The 21,164-nt window shown below is 40.3% G+C and overlaps 1 protein-coding gene across 7 annotated transcripts in view; it reads right to left on the reverse strand.

Moving 5' to 3' along the window:
* golga3 (golgin A3) overlaps positions 1-21,164 on the reverse strand; it is a 53,926-nt gene that overhangs the window by 20,384 nt on the left and 12,378 nt on the right. For 4 of the 7 annotated variants that reach the window (XM_052032544.1, XM_052032543.1, XM_052032542.1 and 1 more), the window contains exons 3-14: positions 19,251-19,640; positions 15,819-15,931; positions 13,767-14,467; positions 12,114-12,225; positions 11,138-11,444; positions 10,098-10,300; positions 8,717-8,854; positions 7,635-7,796; positions 2,597-2,965; positions 1,177-1,254; positions 764-1,027; positions 548-642 (exon numbers count right to left, since the gene is read on the reverse strand). In XM_052032544.1, the coding sequence (XP_051888504.1) occupies positions 548-642; positions 764-1,027; positions 1,177-1,254; positions 2,597-2,965; positions 7,635-7,796; positions 8,717-8,854; positions 10,098-10,300; positions 11,138-11,444; positions 12,114-12,225; positions 13,767-14,467; positions 15,819-15,931; positions 19,251-19,640 (2,932 nt within the window). The remainder of the gene's footprint in view (positions 1-547; positions 643-763; positions 1,028-1,176; positions 1,255-2,596; positions 2,966-7,634; positions 7,797-8,716; positions 8,855-10,097; positions 10,301-11,137; positions 11,445-12,113; positions 12,226-13,766; positions 14,468-15,818; positions 15,932-19,250; positions 19,641-21,164) is intronic. The other 3 variants (XM_052032545.1, XM_052032546.1, XM_052032547.1) reach the window with 2 other exon arrangements.

Here is a 21,164-nt window from a genome sequence, read left to right on the forward strand (position 1 = left end):
AACAGTTCTTTATCTGTAGTTCCAGAAGGACAAAGAAAAGGGATAAAAGTTTGTGTTGAGTCTTCACAACAAAGTTGCACTGAATTTAAACACATTGCGAAGGTCGTGCAGTTTTACAGGCAGGACCTTTGTGATTACACTGCATAAATTTGAAGTCAATAATGAAAGCTCTGGATGGAAAACAGGAATTGCTCATATTAAAATGATATCCAGATAAACAAAACCAAACCTTGAATAGTCACATTCTCATTGCATTTCTATTTGCACTTTTTTTTAAACAAAATCTAAGAGTTAATTCTGGATTGTGCCAATAATGCAAAGATTGCAATGCAAATGCTAGAGAAAGATGTTCTTATTTCTCACGTTAGCTTGTGAGAAACAATTATGCAAATAAAACTAGTGTACAGGAATTATTAGGAAGTCCAAAGGCAGAAAGTGTTAATGATCAATATTTGCCATTGTTGCCCAAGTGTTAAATTTGTAAATTTCTGAATAAATAAAATACATTAATAAGAACTGATCAAGTTTAAACAAAAGCTTTCCTCACTTTTTAGTTTCATCCTGCATCTGCTCCACTTGCTTCTTAAGCTCTTCATTTTCCTGAGAGAGTGACACGAGCTGGTTCCTGTCAAACTGCAACGACTATTAGAAAGTACAACATTAGAGTTTGAATTGGCTGTTGATAAAAGCAATGAAATTAAATAAGGTTAGTTCATTAATACTAATTTTTAAAGGACAAGGAGGTTGACACGTGATTCATTACCTGAAGCTCTGTGTTCAATTCATCTCGTTCTTCCTGTGCCAACTGAAGTTGGCTTTCCAGATCAGTCATTTGTTGATGGACACGAGAAATCTCCTTCTGCAACCGCACATGTTCATTTTGTGTGGATTTCTTATCAGTCTGCAGCACAACAACTTCTTGCTTCAACTCTTTCACCACTGACTCCAGCTTCTTTTTCGCTGATTTTAACTCGTTTATTAGTTGATCCTTTGAGTTTGCATCACGCCGATATGCATCCACCATTACCTGAAGGAAGATGTGCCATTAACAGCAAACAGATCATTGCTCAGTCCCCAGTAAGGTTAACCCTCAACTTAGAGGAACAGGTGTATATTATGAGCCAGATAATACTTCAAGTGACCAGACTACATCCCACAAATCACTGGAACATTTACCTTCTGTTGAACAAGCTGTTCCTTCAGTTTCTGAGTCTGTTTCTTAAAACTGGCATTCTCTTGTTGCATATTTTCTATCTATAAAGAGTAAATCAATAGCATAAACTGATGCCTCATGTAAAAATACCAAGAGGCAATAATCTAGATATTAAGAAATGCAAAATTTCTTTTACAACAACCAGTTAATGAAAGGTTATCTACCATAGACATTAAATTTCTCTTTCCACAGAGCTGTTGAGTTTTTCCCCAGCTTACGTTTTTATTTCAGATTTCCAGTATCTGTGGTATTTTGCTTAATACTTTTTCCCAACCACAAGCCAAGTTTCTAACCTTGCATCCTCTCCACCGCCACACAGAGTGTTGTGTGCTGTTATGGTGGCCACACTATAGGTTGTGGTTGCGCTGGAGCAAGTACAGAGGAGATTCACCGAGATGTTGCCTGGATCAAAGGACTTTATCTACGGGGAGAGATTAGATAGGCTGGGCTTGTTTTCCCTGGAGCGAAGGATGCTGAGGGAGTGACATAACTGAGGTTTATATAAAATTATGAAGCACAGATAGGATAGACAGTCAGAATCTTTTTCCCATGTCCAGGAGTTTCCCAAACAAGAGGGCATGGATGTAAGGCAAGAGGAAGGAATTTTACAGGGGATTCGTAGGGAAAAATGTTTTTTTTTTAAATAAACAGTAGTTGATATCTAAAACATACTGCCAGTGGAGGTAGTGGAATTAGATACAAATCATTTAGGAGACATTTAGACAGACACCTGAATAAGCAAGACATAGAAGGATACAGTACTAATGAGGGAAACTGGAATTAGTGTCGATGGGGAAAAAGGTCAGCATGGAGGTGATAGGCCGAAGGGCTCATTTCTCTGCTATATGACTATGACAAAGAATGCCCATTTCTACCTCTCAGACACCTCAGGCCGTGTGCTACTCAACCCCTGACATAGTTTGTCTCTTCCAGAGTTGATTGTTCCCGATCTCCAATCCTCCACTTTGAGTAAACCAGCTCATCCAACACTCTGTCAGGGTTCTGACCCACATGACAAGTTCTCCAAATACCTTAAGATGTAACATTCTCATAATTTAGTGCAAATTCATCCATGGGTTTACCCCGAACCCCACTAAAACCTCTTCATCAACCTAATGTTCGACTCATATTTGATAAAATGTACACAATAATAATTAAAAAATAAAGCTGCAGTACTGCCAATGAAAAGCCATTGTAACAGAAGCAATGGTTTACATCCTATCTTTATATAACCTAGGGCCAAAAATATCACCTGATAGTACATCAAATAGAAAAAGATACAACTTGCTATAAACTATATTTTTCTTTAAAAAAGAGCTAGATTAGATAAAATCCTTATTTTTCCAAACATGGTACTTCGCAGAACTGTTAAACTTCCGTTACCTGCCCAGTCTTTACAGCAATTTCCTGACGAAGCTGTTCTAGAATTTCAGACACCACTTCAGTTCCCTCCTCAAGCCTTTTGGTTCCTTCCTCCAGCACACCTTTATCCATCTTTCCCGTTTGTAGGGCCACTTCCAGAACAATTTTCTCATTTTGCAAGAACTGGATTGCATCATCTTTGGCATTTGTTTCGGTTTGAATCTCTGCTAGACGGGTCTCCAGCTCATCATAACGTGCCTGCAATTCATTCAAGGATTGGTCCTTGGTATGCAAGGCCTCTTGGGAGTCCGTGAGCTGTTTCAGAAGTTCCATTTGTTCCTGTCGCAGAGTTTCTAATTGGAGTTCTCGCTGATGCAGGGTTAACTTAACCTGAAGACGAGAACACACTTTCAGCACGTTCGTGAGATAAAATAATAAATGCAACAACATTAATAAGTCACCATAGGGTACATTTGCCTTGCAGCAGTTAAATTACCATAAGACCACAAGAAATAGAAGCAGAATTAGGCCATTCAGCCCATCGAGCCTGCTCCACCATTCAATCGTGGCTGATTCTTCTTTTCCCCCCTCAACCCCACTCTCCTGTCTTCTCCCTGTAACCTTTGACGCCCTCACTAATCAAGAACCTAGCAACCTCCACTTTAAATATACCCAATGACTTGGCCTCCACAGCCGTCTGCGGCAATGAATTCCACAGATTCACCGCCCTCTGGCTAAAGAAATTCCTCCTCATCTCTGTTCTAAAGGAACGTCCTTCTATTCTGAGGCTGTGCCCTCTGGTCCTAGACTCTCCCACTACTGGAAAAATCCTCTTCACGTCTACTCTATCAAGGCGTTTCAATATTTGGTAGGTTTCGATGAGATCCCCCCTCATCCTTCTAAACTCCAGCGAGTACAGGCCCAGAGCCATCACACACTCCTCACACGTTAACCCTTTCATTCCCAGGGTCATTCTCGTAAACCTCTTCTGGACCCTCTCCAATGCCAGCACATCCTTCCCTAGATGTGAGGCCCAAAACTGCTCACAGTACTCCAGATGTGGTCTGACCAATGCTTTATAAAGCCTCAGCGTTACATCCTTCCTTTTATATTCTGATCCTTTCTGCTAACATTGCATTTGCCTTTCTTACTACCAACTCAACTTGCAAGTTAACCTTTAGAGAATGCTGCACTAGGACTCCCAAGTCCCTTTGCACCTCCGATTTCTGAATTCACTCCCTATTTAGAAAAGAGCCTATGCCTTTATTCCTTCTACCAAAGTGCTCTATGCTGTATTCCATCTGCCACTTTTGTCCATTCTCCCAATTTGTCCAAGTCCTTCTGCAGACTCCCTGCTCCCTCAACACTACCTGCTCTTCCTCCTACCATTATATCATCTGCAAACTTGGCCACAAGGCCATCAATTCCATCATCTAGGTCACTGACATACAACGTGAAAAGCAGCAGACTCAACAACGACCCCTGAAGAACACCACTAGTCACCAGCAGCAAATCAGAAAAGGCCTCCTTTATTCCCACTCTCTGCGTTCTGCCAGTCAGCCGATCTTCTATCCATGCTGGTACCTTTCCTGTAATACCACGGGCTCCTATCTTGTTTCACAGCCTCATGTGTGGCAACTTGTCAAAGGCCTTCTGAAAATACAAGTAAACAACACTCACTGATTCTCCTTTGTCTATCCTGCCTGTTACTTCCTCAAAGAATTCCAACAGATTTGTCAGGCAAGATGTCCCCTTAAGACTGACTTCGACCTATTTTATCATGTGCTTCCAAGTACCCCGAAACCCCATCCTTAATAATAGTCTAACATCTTATCAACCACTGAAGTCAGGCTAACTGGCCTATCATTTCCTGTCTTTTGCCTCCCTCCTTAAAGAGTGTAGTGACATTTGCGATTTTCCAGTCCTCCAGAACCATTCCTGAATCTAGTGATTCTGGAAAGATCACTACTCATGCCTCCACGATCTCTTCAGCTACCTCTTACAGAACCCTGGGGTGTAGTCTGTCTAGTCCAAGTGACTTATCTACTTCAGACCTTTCAGCTTCCCAAGTACCTTCTCCTTAGTAGTGGAGAAGGTACTTGGGAAGCTGAAAGGTCTGAAGTAGATAAGTCCTCACTTCTGCCCAAGTCTGGAGATTATTAGAGCCACAGTGAAACAGAGGAAGAACAAAAGCCGATGTTACATCTGTCAAAGTTGCTTCCAGCCCATTCAACCTTGCAAAGTCCTCCTTGCAAATGTTTGTGCAATGCCATCTAAGTTGAGAGAACAATATAACAGAGTAGTCAAGCAATAGTCTGACACAGTCATCAATCACAGTATCAAACTTCAGACAACGGACCAGACTCTTCCATCATAATCCCTAGGTAGGTCCTGCATCATTGACCACCAGAGAAGCAGATTTGTACAGAGGCAGGACGGAATACCTTTGGGTGTCCACAATATTGACTCCAGCCTCCACAAAGCCTTATGGTATCAGGTCAAATATGGGCAAGGAAACCTCCTAATTACCACCTTCTGCCCTTCCTCAACTGAAGGAGCAGTACTCTTCTATGTTGGACAATATGTGAAAGAATGATGAATATACTTCTGCTGCTAATGGTCCACAGTGTCTCATGGATAGTCAGTAAGGAAGCAATGGCATTGGGGGGGGGGGGGGGGGGGGGGTCTTCTTCAAAGTCCATCAGCAAGAGTGGTTTGGTAGTACAACCACTGAGCTGGCCAAGCCCTGAAGAACATGCTTCCCTGGTGGGGTCTATGGCAGGCAGCGAGTGAACCAACGAGGGATGAACCTACTTGACCTCACTCTCACCAATCAACATCTGTCAGGATAGCTGTGGTAGAAATGACCATTGCACAGTCCTACAGGAGACAAACTCCATCTTCATACCAAGGATACCCTCAACACTACAATTGTGTTAAATGAGAGAGAACAGATCTGTTAGATCAAAACTCAATCAAAATTGGTTTAATAAGGGCAGATGGGCATGACAGGAAAGCACTGAGCATCTCCAATCTGATGAAGCTGCAACACTGGACAATCTCACAACCAATGGATGTGACCAGAAGTTCTGAAGTCCTGCCACAAATAGTTGTGAGTGGCAAAAGAATATTAAACAGTTAATAGAGGCAGCATTTCCAAGAACATCCTCATCGATGCAAGGTCCAGAATGGGAATGCTGAAGATAGCTTGCACATCTGCAGCTGTGTTCAGCTGCAAGTCCTGAGTGGATGATAGATCTTGGCTTACTCCTCAGGTCCCCCCCATCACAGAAGTCAGGTCTTCAGCTAATTCAATTCACTCCACAATTTCAAAAAAAAATTCAGCAAGGACTAGAAATGCTAAAGACCACAAGACTGGACAACATCCCAACTACAGCACCAAAGACATGCACTCCAGAAATAGGTGTGCCTTTAGCCAAGCTATCCTCATACAATTACAACACCGGCATCTTGAGAACTACCTACATAGGACAAATCCAAATACTGCTAATTATCACTTAATTCACCTACACTAAAAGAGCTGAATTCCAGAAGGGAGCTGAAAGTGACTACCCTCGATACCAGGGCAGCACTGGATCTATTATAGCATTATAGCACTGGTAAAACTGAAGCCCAATGGCTAGAGTCATATTTTGTACAAAAAAGATGATGGTTGTGGATGTTGAAGACCCCAGCCTCAAGAAATCACTGCAAGAGTTCCTCAAGGGCAGTGTCCAACCACCATCAACTGCAATAAACTTCCCTCCACCATGAAGTCGGAGATGGGGACGTTCAATTCTATTTACAACTCATCAGCAAATGAAGCAGTCCTTGCCTGCATGCAAGACCTGAACAACGTTCGGGCATGGGCTGATAAGCTGAAAGTAACATTTACATGTCATAAGATATGTAGATTTCACCTCATACAAGACAGTGATAATAAACCTGATTCTGATTATGCCACAAAGGTGCCAGGCAATAACCATCTCCAATAAGAGGCAGGATAATCACCTTCTGATTACATACAATGTCATTACCTTCACAGAGTTTCCCACCATAACATTTGGATCAGCCACGTAAATACAGTGGCCACAAGAATCAGTCAGAGAATTGGTATCCTGGGGCAACTGACTCACCCACTGACACCTCAAAGCCATTCCATCATCTAGGTACAAGTCAGTGTGATGGAATACTCTTCACTTAACTGGATGAGTGCAGCTCTAGCAATGTTCAAGCAGCTCTACCCTATGCAGACTCAGTGCCCAATTAACTACCCTGAACATTCATTCCGTCCATTACTGGCACACAGTGGCTGCAGTGTGTACCATCTACAAAATGCCCTACAGTTACTGCCCAGGTTATTCTGACAGCACCTCCCAAACCCATGACCACCAAGGACAAGGACAGCAGGTGCATTGGGACACCACCACCTCCAGGTTCCCCTCCCAAGCCACACAGCATCCTGACTTGGAGACAGAACCGTTCCTCATCTTCACTAGACCCAAATCCTGGGTCTAGGGATGGACAATAATAGTGGCCTTGCCAGCGATGCCCAGATCGCCAAAATAAATGTTTTTAAAAAGTTCAAAATTGCACCACTCATTTCATATTGCCTCTCCACACTCTGCCTAGTGAAATGTTTCACTACACAGTTCAAAGTGTAAAATTTTGTGCGTCATGTCTAACCATTTTGCTAGTGTCTACAGCCTTCTGAGGTTTGATCTCCCAACCTGAAATTACCCCCTGTATATCAATTCCAATCCATCACAAAAGAGTGCATTGGTCCCAATTCTGACCCAAAGCTGTGTTCTGGAACTACAACTGTTCACTACCATTATTTTCTATCCCTTAGTCAATTTGTTTTCTCCACAGACTCGCGGTCATTTTAATCCTGCAACCTTTAATTCTGCAAGCTAATATGTTACATGGCACTTTGCCAAATGCCTTTTGAAGGTCTGTATAAACATCATTTGCAACACCTTCATTGACACTGTTAGCTCAGCAAACACACATTTTACAAAAGGAAATAGCCACTTTTTATACAACAAGAGCTCCTTACCTCCTCAAGCTCTCGTTCCAATGCTGAAGCAGAATTGGCCAATTTCTGAAGGTTCTCCCGCTCTTCCTCAAATTCTTCAAGTTTCCTTGACAGATCATCTTCCACCATTGCTTTTGCCTCTTGGATCTGATGAAAAGCTTTTTCTTGGTCCAACATGTCAACCTATCATGGAACATATTGTTTCTAAACACCAAAATACATCAAAAATCATTTGCTGCCTTAATCAAGCAGACTTAGCTGGATCATACTTTGCTTAGAACTTGTTTTATTAACAGAGGTTCAAATACAAAATCATTCAATAATGGTTACTCCACAATGACCAAGACCAGGCTCTGTCAGCCGGTATGCCTTTAAAACAAAAGGTAAAAAGAGTTTTTACAATCCATTCTTCAACACAATGCAGCTGTACAAGAGACTGGTTAAGGTCCCTATTTTTGGGTAGGTGAAGTCCATGTTGTAGCTTTTAAAGGATGAATCAGTAAAGGTGACTTCATCAAATTACATGTATCCATAGGGAGCAAGCTTCATATTTAATGAAGCTCAAAAAAAATTTAGAAAAATGATAAATAAATCCCCATTGTTCAGGAGGATGCATTGAAAATGTAAACAGTGCACAGAACTCACTCATTTTTGTCTCCACATCAAAAGGTATGAGAAATAACAACTTTCATTAATAAAACATGCTCAACATAAAATATCATTATAGAAGTGGTAAAACTGGCATTAGCCATAAGAGAAAATGAGGGTAGATGACAAGCAGCGATGGGTTTCATGAAACAAGTTTACAAAAACAGGAAGATCAGCCACAAGTATAATGACATGTTATCAACCACCAGGGAGGTGTTGCCTGCCAGAGTTAGGCTCTGATTTTAAAAAGGTTTTACATATTTTAAAAATCTGATCGCTGCCAGTTGAAAGCAGCATTAGGATTCTACTAGCAGCAATAGTACAATCCAAGCATGAAACTTTCACAGATCTGATGCACTCATTAAAAATAACAGGAGGAACAGGATCATACTTAAACTTCTTTGCAAATAATTGCATTCCTCAATTGCCACACAACGATAATCTTTAGTTATTACCTCGATGTTTTGCAGGTGGATTGCAATGCGCTCCTTTTCTTTGATGGATCTCTGCTGAGTGTCCGTAAGTTGTTGAGACAAAGATACGTTCTCTATTTTCAGATGCTCCAGCATTGCTGCTTGAGTCATGTGACCAGCCTATGATTTTTTTTTAAAACTTGTTTTAATGATGATTCACACATTATGGAAAACACTAAACTTACCAGAAAATAAAAAGTTTATGGTATTCTTTACTTTGTTCCAAAAGTTGTAGTTTATTTGAGAAACTATTTTCTAAGAATATTTGTAAACTAAGATTTTTACACATTTATAAACAGTCCAAATTAAAATAACATTAGCCAGACATTGAACTATGCAATTGAAGTACTCAATTAAATAATACAATTCAAAAATTGAATCTATTGCAGATGAGTGCTAAACCAAGAACAAGCAAACAGGACCAATTTAAATTTACATTCACAACTAAACGTGACTAACTACAACAATAATAACTAATTATATAGCACACTTAATATAGTATGATGTCCCTGAGTGCTAGATGTCACAAGGAGCTATAAGAAGGGAGAAGAGGGAGGTGGAGAGTTTTAGGTAGGCAGTCAACGTTGACCCCAAGATTGTAAACAACCTGGTTCAGCGAAGGATAGTCAGGCCTAGGAAAAAGAGTTTGCAGTGGAGCAGAAAACACTAGATTAGTCTTCCCAATATTCAGCTAGAGAACATTTCTCCTCATTGGTTGTGGATATTAGGAATATTGTGTGCAGTTTTGATCGCCACACTTTAGAAAGGACGTGATTGCACCGGGGAGCGTGCAGAGGAGATTCACCAAGATGTTGCCTGGGATGGAAGGCTTCAGGGAAGGCTGAGGGGAGTACCTGATAGGGCAGATAGCAAGGTACTTTTCCCCGTGGCACAGGTGTCCAAGATCAGAGGGCATATGTTTATAAGTGAGCAGCAAGAGGTTTATAGGAGAACGGAGGAAGAATATTTTTCTACCCAGAGGGTGGTTAGAATCTGAAATGCACTCTGTCTGGGGGTGGTGGAGGCAGCGACTCTCAAAGAGTAAGCAGCATCTGGATGATCATTTGAATCAAGTCAGAGTAGGCCATGGACCAAATGCTGTAAATGGATTAGCATAGATAGGTACTTAATGGTCAGCATAAACATGATGGACCAATGTGCTGTATGACTCTATAACTGACAAATTGGGGACAGTGAAGGAATAGAGAATGCTGATGGCAAGGCAGTACAGAGAGTTGTCAAAAATACTTGGAAATTCATCCTGTGTGCCTATTTCTCTAAATGGTGTCCAAAAGCACTGTAGTTTCCTCTAAATTAAACATAGATGCTCTGCAAATTCTGCAAAATTACTGTAGTGGCATACCTGCACATTGGCCATTTCACTCTGTAACCGAACCCTTGCCTCTTGTGCCACTGTCAGCTGTTGCTGGTACCAGTGCCTGACCTGCTGCAGAGAAGTTATCTCAGACTGGGATGCCTTGAGCTGGCTCGTTAGTGTGGAACGTTCCAACTGTGCTTGCTGAAGCTGGTTCTGAAGGACTGCCATTTGTTGCCGAACAGCCTGAACTGGAAAAATATACAAAAACTTTTTTGATATTTTGTGAAGAAGTTTTCTTTTATGCAAGTTACAGGAACTTGTATTTGATCTTGACAAGGGAAAACGATTACATAACTCTGAAAGAAAAGTGAAAGGTTATCAGTGCAAAACATTAACTGTTTCCCTCTCCACAGATGATGCCTGACCTGCTGAGTATTTCTAATAATAGTTAAAAAGTTACTAGAAAATGTAACAGAACCCCAAGCACATTCACAAAATGATTTAGAATGCACTTACCGGTCAGTTTCACCAGAATGTAAAACCCTTGTACTTAAAATTTTTTGTACTTAAAATCAATACAATCCAGGATGTATGAAAGACTAGACAAAGTTAGTAAAAGCAGCTATAAACCAACCACAACTTAAATTCAATGGCACCTTTAAGCAACAAAGACGGGATTCACAACTTCACAGCTGGGAATCACCTTATCCCAGCAGTCTAAGAGATGCATTTCCTAGAGATGCATTATGTACTCCAATATTTCTAAGTGACATAATGACCTCATGGTTCAGGAACTAGAATGGGTACAAAGTGGGGAACAGAAGGCAATGGCTCCTAAATTCAACCACTGGTTCCTGTAAGTGCAAAATAAAGGAGTATGTATCTTCTTCGATGCCCTTCTGTGTCAAATGGCCCCAAAAGATTGTCTAGGTTCACATGCTAAGGCATAATTATGGATGGGATACTGCTTGGATCGAGTACCTGTGAAACTGTATCCAGCAAGACTTAGAACATCAAGATGGGAGAAAATTAAAAACAAAAAGAGCACAACATTCTGTCCAGAGCAGATTTAAACAAGGACATACCCGAATTATCTCTGCTCAGAATTGCCTGCTGCATTTCCTCAACTTTTCCCACCAGCCTCTGATACTGCTCCTCAGCCACCTGAAGATCATTGTTTAGCCCAGCTAAACTGGCATTCTTGGCCTCGAGGTTGGTCTGAAGCTCAGCCATGGCCTGTTCTAGACTGGAACATGTCTGACGCAAGGTGCTTACTTCCGAGGTCAACGTGTTTTGCCTTTGTTCACTGAGCACCTTCTGCTCATCCTGTGCCTGCAGTTGTGCATTTAAAGCTGCTAACTGGGCCTGTAGTTCAGTCTTCTCCTTCAAACCCTTTTAAGTGAAAGAGAACGGCAATGATTATTTGTCATTTACTAAGGAACATTTGATGTCTTAATTATTGACATCAAAATCAGAACTGCTGCAGATGAACATACAACTTCCTCTAAATATTTAAAAATCCACTGATTATTTAACCAAGGGGGATATTTTGAATTTATACTTTGCACGTAGCAACTGTAAATGGGTAGAAAGTACTGCCACAAATATCTCTGCATTACCAAGAGCCTGGATTATTGCAGATAAACAATGATTATCAAAGTCACATGGGCAGACAGACACATATTACAAGCTTTCGTGAATTTAACATGAAGTACAAATTTGCAGTTCAAGTGCTCTTCACTCAAAAGACAACATGGGCTTTCACAATTTGAAGAGCAGTTTTGGAAATTTTAAAAAGTGCTATAATTTCCACTTGATTTTTATTTTATTAGATTCAACAATAGATCTGGTGGATTTAAGAAATTTAGCTTAACCATGCTGTTCAACTGGTTTGCATTAACAATGAAGCACCAAAAATGAAAAGCTCACAAGGATTAAAGAAAACAAAGTGGAATAAGTGAATCCAGGACTACATTTCTGTAATGTTTACTGTAATAATCATTGCCAACTGCATTTTTTCTGGTCCCAAAGCCAAGCACAGATCAAAGTAATAGTTTTCACCTCATTAGCTTCAGAGGATAGAGCTTCCAATTGACCCTCAAGCCGCATTTTTTCTTTAAGAATCTGCATTAGGTCCTCATGGGATTCCAGCACGGAGCTTTCCATGGAAACACTGCATAACAAAATTACAACACAGCTGACCTGAACACCCATACACAACATGGTCACCACTGAACAAAAAAAATGTAATCTATTTAATCTGTAATTCATGCATGATCTGCAAATTACGTGCACTAATTTGTGATTTTTTTTGTGGTAAATGGACTCATCTACTCCATTAATGAAACTAATTTTTTTTGTTATTAGTTATTCTCAAAGCAGTAATGAATATACCGTCAATATCAAAACTGATTGAAATATAAACCTACCCACTGATGCTATCAGCAACACCAGTTCAGCTATTATTTCTCTAACACAAACTAGCCATGTGCTGAATCAACATTATTTAATTTCCACCCCCTTCTTTACTCTTTGAACAAGATAAACCTCAAACCTTTTTATAAAAAGGTCAGGTTAAATTAGGGAATTCTCACTGGATGTATTTTTTTGACAATGCTACAAGTACCTTTATTACAGCTCCATTTCTGTCCTATTAGTATTAAGAATGTCACAGGGAGATAAAAACTGTGGTATTATTCCATGCCTTGCATCCAACAAGTCTGAATAATTCTGGATTGTCTGGATGGAAATAGGAAATTGATGAGAAATTGGTAAAATATTAATATAGAAAGAAATGTTGATGTGCTGACCCATGAAATGCAGCAAGTTAGTGCGGTATTGCAAATATTCATGAAAGCAAAAATACGTTGGCCATGGAGCACAGAAGTAAGAAACTCTTGATTTTATGGGGTTTGGCAGACCACATTTAAAATATTGCACTTTTGGTCTGTGTATCCTAGGAAACATATTTGGAGTCAGTCCACAGCAGATCCACAAGATTGGATACTGGGATGAGTAACTGTCCTATGAAGATGATGGCCTTTATGCACTTGAGTTTAGAAGAATGAGTGGTGATCACCTCAAGACAAACAAGATTCTGAGAAGGAGACTATTTATTCTGTATTTACTCTGGCTGGGGGTGCCTACAACTAGAGGGCTGTGGCATCCAGAACTAGGGGCATACTCTCAGGATAAGAGTTTAGGGGGGAAAAAATATCTTCTCTATGGAGAATCTTTGAAACCGTCTACCTCAGTGTTGTGGGTGCTCAACCACTGAATACATTCAAGACAGGTCTCTGCACACCAATGTCATCAAGGGATATGGAGAATTAAGTGGAAATGTGAACAAAGCACAGAATTATGAATTAGGTTTGTTGGGCTGTATAGCCTACCCCTGGTTCTAATTCTTATGTTTACATGCGATAAAATCGGTTCCTTGAAAAATTCATCAGTAGTCTACTCCTTTGCTGATCTAGTATTTTGCCTTGCATCCATTGAATATCAAACGGAACTGTCAAATAAAAAGGCCATAAAACATTATTGATATACTGTCATTATTGATCTACTGTATCCCGTAGAACTGTCCAGTTATTGATGAATAAAGACCGATTTGGACCAAAGAACACCCAATAATGCAACAGAAACCAATTCCTGAATTTACTTTGAGCTGCTCTGATGCAAAGCTACTTTAATTCTATTGAGCAACATATTTACCTGCTGGATAAACTGTCTCTTCGGCTCCGCACTGCTCCATTCACTTCTTGCTGCTCAGTCCCGTGTCCTGCTGTTGCAGCTGCTGCAGCCTCCAGTACCTCTCCAATAGAAGGGAAGTGCCCTATATCATCAGATGAAATTTCTTGTCCCTCAACAGTGTATGTGGTTTTTTGCCTAGCATCCAGTGAGGGCATGGTCCCATAGATGCCAGTAGTAGATATACTGCTATATGAAGAACTGTCACTTTCATTCTCATCTTGCCTTGCTCCAAGTTCAATGGCATCAATCTCAGAGTTATTGTCCTCTGTGTGCAATGAAGTCTCCAATTTATCATTTTCTGATGCAAAGCCTATTTCAGATATGACAGATGTAGACGAACCAGTCCTATTTTCTTTCAGGGATCCTAGTGTTTCAACACTGGAAGATCTTCCTATACTATTTCCAGCATCTGAACTCTGAGTTCTATAATCTGCAAGGGACCTTATTTTGCTGGATTTTGAACTCTTTGAAGTCTTTTCATCTTTGGAAACATTTGGAATTCCAAGGCTGCCAACTTTGGGTCCTCGTGGAACACTGGTCCTCAAGAAAGTGTATTCCTTGGTCAAGGCGAGGGTACTAGCACGTGGAAGTAGATCGGGATGGAACATCAGCTCTGGGTCCAAAGTACTGGAGAGTTGATTTTTTGGTGTTGATTGTTTAGACTGAAAAATAAAAATAGGCACACTCTCCTACAAGGCTGTTCCTCAACAAATAGGATTTGTTATGCAAAATACATAGGTGAGACTCCTCAGACATTATCTTTCATGCTCTAAAATAGAAATTTGAAAAGTAATTGCAGTTAGCACAATAAGTAGGAGTCACGTGTAAAGTTTGACTCAGGCATTCAATTTGTAGAAGAGTTTCTCAACCCTCATCCTTCACAGTTCTGTCCCACCTCCTGCTCCACTAACTTCAGTGTCACAGCTCTAGTGACATGGGTTCAATCCTGAGCTCGGGTGCAGTCTGTCTGGAGTTTGCATATTCTCCACATGACTGCCAGGATTTCCTCTGGATGCTCGAGGTTCCTCTACATCCCCAAGATGTGCCTGAACTCTAATTGGCTCCTCTGAATTGCACTTAGTGTGGGTCAACAGCAAAAGTTGATGGGCATGCGAGGGAGAACAAGTTACAGGGGTAAATGAGAGATAAGGAGAGGGGGAAATCACATGGACCTGATGAGCCAAAAAGTGCCTCCATCCATGCGGTTATGACATATTACTGCCTTCACTTCTACCTTTGATACATTTACTCGAGCATAATTTCGGCTTCATAATTTACCACTGGCATCAGGCAAACCATTTCATATCCTCTACAATAAATCCCTCGGTTCGCCAATAAAAATTTAATAAACATTTTTCCTCCCAAAGTTTTGGTATCCGGCAGAAGGTTAATTTGAGACGTGATACATCTTAAGTATACCTGATTTACATCTATTGGCCCATGGTCCCAAAAGCCCTCCAGGACAAGAGCTTTCCTCACTACCTCTCTGGTATGACAAATTAGTTTGTCTAACAACTCCAAAACTTGTCTCTTGTGACTACCATGAGAGGTGGTGGTGAACTAGGTGTACAAGTCTTACTTGCTTTCTTAAATCAGTCCCTTCAAGCTATTTCCTCCATCCCCATTATTAATGTGCCTTTCCGCTGTTCTACACCTTATGATTACAGCTCTCCTCGAGCTAACGTAGCCCAATAGTCATAATCCCTTTCAGACTTACAACCTAGATCACACCACTCACTCCTGTGACTCCTTCCTTCTCTCTGCTCCAGCAGTGGCAGCATGTCCAATGATCTTCTGAAACCACAGTCTTTCCACACTCACCCAAATGGGGCCTTTGTACATTATTGTACATGTCCTGTACTGCTCCAAAATGGAGCGGGACTTGTAGTCAGTGTTTTGGTGTCAATGAGGGCCGTTACTGAACTGGGTTAACAACTTTATTACAATTTATGCAAATAACAGCTAAGTAGAAACAAGATGATGTGCCTTTCGTCTCTCTGCAAATGCACTTACCCTTTGCTGATGCCTTTGGACTCTGTACTGTTTGAGCTGCTCTTCAAGATGCCGTTGAGCCTTCGACCGTATTTGTTCTTCATTCTGCTCTTTCAAGGATGGATCCACAGTACCTGAATTCAAAACAAAATAAATTTTAATTTCATCGGTCTACCCAAATCTTTTGGTTAAATTACAACAAAGACCAGGAGAGCAGTACAATATGATTAAAAAAAAAGATCTTTCTTTACACTGCTTAAAGTTTTGTCAGGTTTGCAAATAATTTCCCAAAGCTATAATCATTTAGTTATTAAAGACCTACCACCTGAAATATACTCTAGTGAATCCTCTGCATTTAATGTTGCTATGGAAACTATTTCAGTCTAGACTTCAACAGCACATTTAAAGACAACTAGATTCAATTGATTTAGTCACCTTCCCCCTGTAAAATAATCCTTAGTTTCATTACAGTCACCTCTCCATTTCCATCCCATTCATCACAGAAGCCCATTTCAATTTCTCTCCCTATGCCAGTCACCAAGAGATCCAACACACAACTGAAGACCGACATTCCGCCAGATTCCATCAACACTCCCATTCCACCAATATTTTTTCGGTAATTTATTCTATTGCCTTTTAAATTGCTGTGATTATCCTAATTCATAACTCCCCGGATTAAAACAAACATTTCCCATTTCTTTTGCTAATTACTGTTAAAACTGCAACAATCAAGATGGCAGGTCACCAACACCTCCTCAAGGGCGATCAGGGATAGGCAAGAAATCCTCGCCTTGCCAGAAATACCCTCACTTTCACCTTTGGGTGGATTGCCAACCCTACCAGGCAAATAATAACAAAACAATATTCTGAACAGAGACTGCAGCAAAGACTAAATGGCTCCTGAAAGACAACGTGATTACTGCAACTAAATCCTATAATGTACAAGGACCAATTCTTAGCATGCACTATCACAGCTCGCTACCCCACAGCAAGGAGGAGCAAATTACAATTGGACTCAGCTCAGAGTTTTGGAATAGGAAGAGAGGAATACAATTAGATGGCTACATTACTGAATTACAGTTAATTGACATCTGTGGAGGCCAAGTGAGAAAATGGTGGATTCAGCTGTAATATCCCCTCATGAAAAAATTAGCTGGCTCCATTTGCAAAGCTGTGTTGTGGGCAGACAGGTAAATAGGGTGCCAGCAATAATCAGCAGAACCTAAAATGCAGGTGGAACCAGCCTGGAGGACATACAGGACCTGTCTACATTGAGACAGGCAATTTGAAGTTTCCTTCCAATGACAAAAGAATGAGATAAAGGATGGCCACGTCCTGAGAAAGGGTCCGTTAATAAGCTATAAAGTCTAATCAATCAGAAAATAATTGCACAAACTGAAGTGACCAAAGTTGCGTCAGTGGCTGCCCCTTCCTTAGTAACCTTCAAATCCCTGCTGTAGCTAGTCTCCAACATGGTCAAGCAGGGATCAGAACGCCTCATTGTGATAAGACAAATGCCACACATCGGCCAAAATGAAGATATTGGTTCCACACAAGAGTAGGAGTAACAAAAAAAAAATTGATCGTTTCCCCTTAAAGAGCCGTCTACACTGGCTTATGCAATACAGGTGATCCTGCATTATGGCAATATGGGAAACTGAAATTTGCCCCAGTGGAATTCACAAATCACTACCAAAAAATCTGGGATATGGAACAAAAAGTTTGTGGGGGAAAAAAAAGTAAATAAACAAAATTTTTTCCAACTTACAGTTCTTGACACATGCACGGATGACACAGCTTCACGTATTGGAATGCTTTCTAGGAATGCACCCACCCATAACATGGGTGTCGCTGTATATATAAACCAGTAGAGTGCAAATTTTGCAATCCTGTATGCAAGCTGAACTTGGCCAAAGAAATTAAATGGAATCTTTAAGCATACTGCAATGGATTTAGTACCTCAATAGCTATATCGCCAATCTGTATGCAAAGTTTTTTCATTAATACCAATACTAAAGTCACTTTCACACAAACAATTTTAGAGCACTTTGCAAAAGAACTGATGGAGACATCACTTTTCAGGAGCAGCTGTCTAGTCATTTTTACCCCAAAACAAAACAAACCAACCACATTCATGTTTCTTTTGAAATGCTCTGCTAATTCTCCCACATTTCCATTTCCTTCACCTGACAATGGATGGCAGGTAGGAAGTTCCACAGCACCATCCTGCAATCTAAAAAGGCAAAGTATGTTATTCCTGCAGGGAGGAGCTGGTCTTGTAACCTACTTGCTTCCCTGGTTCCATGATGAAACACCACATGCCAGCAAGGCTTCCATAAAAAAGCTCCGCAAACTGCAAAAGGCTCCAGGAGGCTAAAGAACACCCATATCTGTAAACGTGCAAGTTTCAAAAAAAAATTTGTTTTGCTATCTAACATTTTTCTTTTTAAATTATAGGTGGATTGCACTAGAAATAATCAGACTATATCCAAATTTATTCTCTACAGATTTAGGTTGTATGTCAAGTTTTATTACATTACACTTTTAATTGCACACTTCACTTCATTATACCTGTTACTTAAAAAAAACTGAGCAGACATAAGATACAGAAGAATAATGCCCAAATAGTACAGCACCATGCACTTGCAGAAAAAAATCTGGAAAATGCAAGTTATTATATCTTAATGCAGGTCACTACACAGTTAGAACAAAGTTAACATGAGGCATCATAAAACATCATGCACGATTGCAAACCTAAAATTGCAAGTTATATATACTGCAGCTATCACAACGTACTGGAACGCAAACCTTAATTTATTTCAAAACTATGCCCCCCCACATAATCACATGAAACTCCATCCCCCTTACTTCATCAACCCAAATTAGTTCTCTGTCATAGGACAGATTTAATTACAAAATGTCCAGAGCTCAATCTGTACTGTGCAGCCTACCTACTCCAAACTCCTCTGCAAACCTGCTCGAGGAGGAATGGGGGGGGGGGCAGATTCTTAAGGTGTTTCTAGGTGGAAGCAAGGACACAAGTTTGCAAAATACTGAACGAAGATTGACCACAGACAAATTACTTGTGCTGAACAATACCTGGATGCTGAAACAGTTAATTTTACCCTACAATATACACTACTGCACTCCTAGCCTATCCATCCCCCTCCAGAGATTCACACCCATCTAATCCCTTTGGATCTGTCAGAGATCACCTGATATTGGTAAATTTAATTTTTTTTTGGCTACTGACATTGGAATAAAAACACACATATCCCAACATTTTCTTGTAATACATTCTCTATGATAGCACATGCATAGAAAGAGACAGCACATGGAGTTGCCAGCTTGATCAATTAAGCTTAGAAAGCAAGCCAATTTTGGCAGAGAGGAAAGTTCAAAAAAATAACAGGAAGGCAGGTGGAAGAGCCACCTCGGTAAATAAATGCTTACGCAAATCGGTTTCTTGCATAGGAAGACTTAGAATGAGCGACTGCAAAGCTTCACTTTTTTGAACAAACATCTCAGATTTAGTTCCCTGAGACTTCCTTAAGTTGCCATGGAAACCATCCACACCTGGGGAAGGCTCTTTGCTCTCATCTGATCTGCACTTTGGTGACAGACTTTCAGGTGAGTTGGAGACAGCCTGGGGAATGCCAGAAGGCCCAGTGGACCTGTAAACGGACTTGGATCCATTCTGACAACCGTCTCCTTCACCGCCAGCACTTTTAACACTGGAAGCGTACTGCTGGTGGATCTTGCCCTCATGTTTGCCTGTGACATTGCTGCCGTCCACTGCTGTTCCACTGTTTGGCACTTTATCAGTACTGTTCACACAGGCACCTATGAAAAATGAAGGACAGTTAGCAACTAGAACCACCCTATTCTACAACTTAAACTTGTCACTAGCTGAAAAACAGATCTAGTCTTATTTTCTTAGACTTTGGGACATTGGCACTTTACTTAAATGTTATTCCAACATTCAAATCACTTTAGCAATATGAAGGGGATTATCAAGAAAAAAAAGAGGAAATCAATGCTAACTGAAGGAAGCGAAACTAATTTCCTTTCAGCTTTAAACTCACCAGGCCACGTTTAGTTTTGTTGTTTGAACAAGGATTACAAACCCAAAAGCCAGTTGTCGCTTATAATTAATATAACTTTGAAAAGGAGTGCAGACTTGGAATAAATTATTTTGTTTTGCCTCAAAATGGTCATGTTGCACACACACACACTGGAAGGTACGTAATAAAAAACAAAGCTTGATGCCACGTTGAAACATCTATTTTTATAGCAATTCTGATTTACAACTTCCTCTTAGCTTGCAATATAGACAAACAAGTCAATGACTTAATATTGACTTTCAGTGCCAGCACCACTCAAAACAAACATCATAAAAAATTGGTGCCAAAGTCTGGAACTACATTATTTGCTGTTGTCATGGTGAGTGGCCGTATTACATTAGCCCAGAGTCACACATTGGTAATTAATTACAAATTGAGAACACAAACGTTTCCATTCCTTTTGAGAAACACCACTGACATTTCTAAACTGTCACAATTAGACTCTTCAAAACAATTTAAAAAAAATTAAAAATAACATGTTCACTAGTTAGCTGCACTTCTGACTACACCCAATGTCAAATGACCAATGCTAAATTCAATTCTCCCTTCAGCCTCCCTCCCTCTCCACCCCTCACCATCAGCCCCTCAAATACTTCCAGCTTTCAGTTTTCCTTGTCCAAATACCAAAAGTGAGCATGCAACAAATTATTTTTTCCCAGGGTAACACATACACTATTTAGACTACAGGAAGGGCTGAAACAGTAGCCTAAAATACCCCCTCTTTAATTTTCTTCTTAACCCAAGCAACTCGTACCCACTCCCTCCATCCCTCCCATCAGCAGCTGCATGAAAAACGTCCAATCTTTGAACAGCAAATTTCCCCCAATGATATAACCAAGGTCAGCAGTTGGAAAAACTGCAAATGTGAATCCACCATTCAACGCAGTACAAGTTTTTAAGTGCTAGAATGAATATTCACAAACTGAAAGGTATATGAGGTTTCAAGTCTCTGAGATATTAACAGTACAAATTTATTGATGCAGGATTTCCAGACTCACTTATTCTCAACCAAACTTGAATTCACAAACTGACATGGCGGGATTTGAACTTGTGCCCTGTGGTTAATGGCCCAGTAACATTACACTACTGTAACCCCATTTGAAGGAACTGAACAAATGGAAACCAAGACCCAATCCTCTAATCAATCTTTCCATTCATCATCTTACTGTGGACAAAAAAAAATCCAAGAAAAAAAAAGTGCACTTTTCCTATTCACTACAATTTTAATGTATTATAATTTCTT

The sequence above is a fragment of the Pristis pectinata genome, chromosome 17 (assembly GCF_009764475.1).
Source record: "Pristis pectinata isolate sPriPec2 chromosome 17, sPriPec2.1.pri, whole genome shotgun sequence".
Lineage (NCBI taxonomy): Eukaryota > Metazoa > Chordata > Chondrichthyes > Rhinopristiformes > Pristidae > Pristis > Pristis pectinata.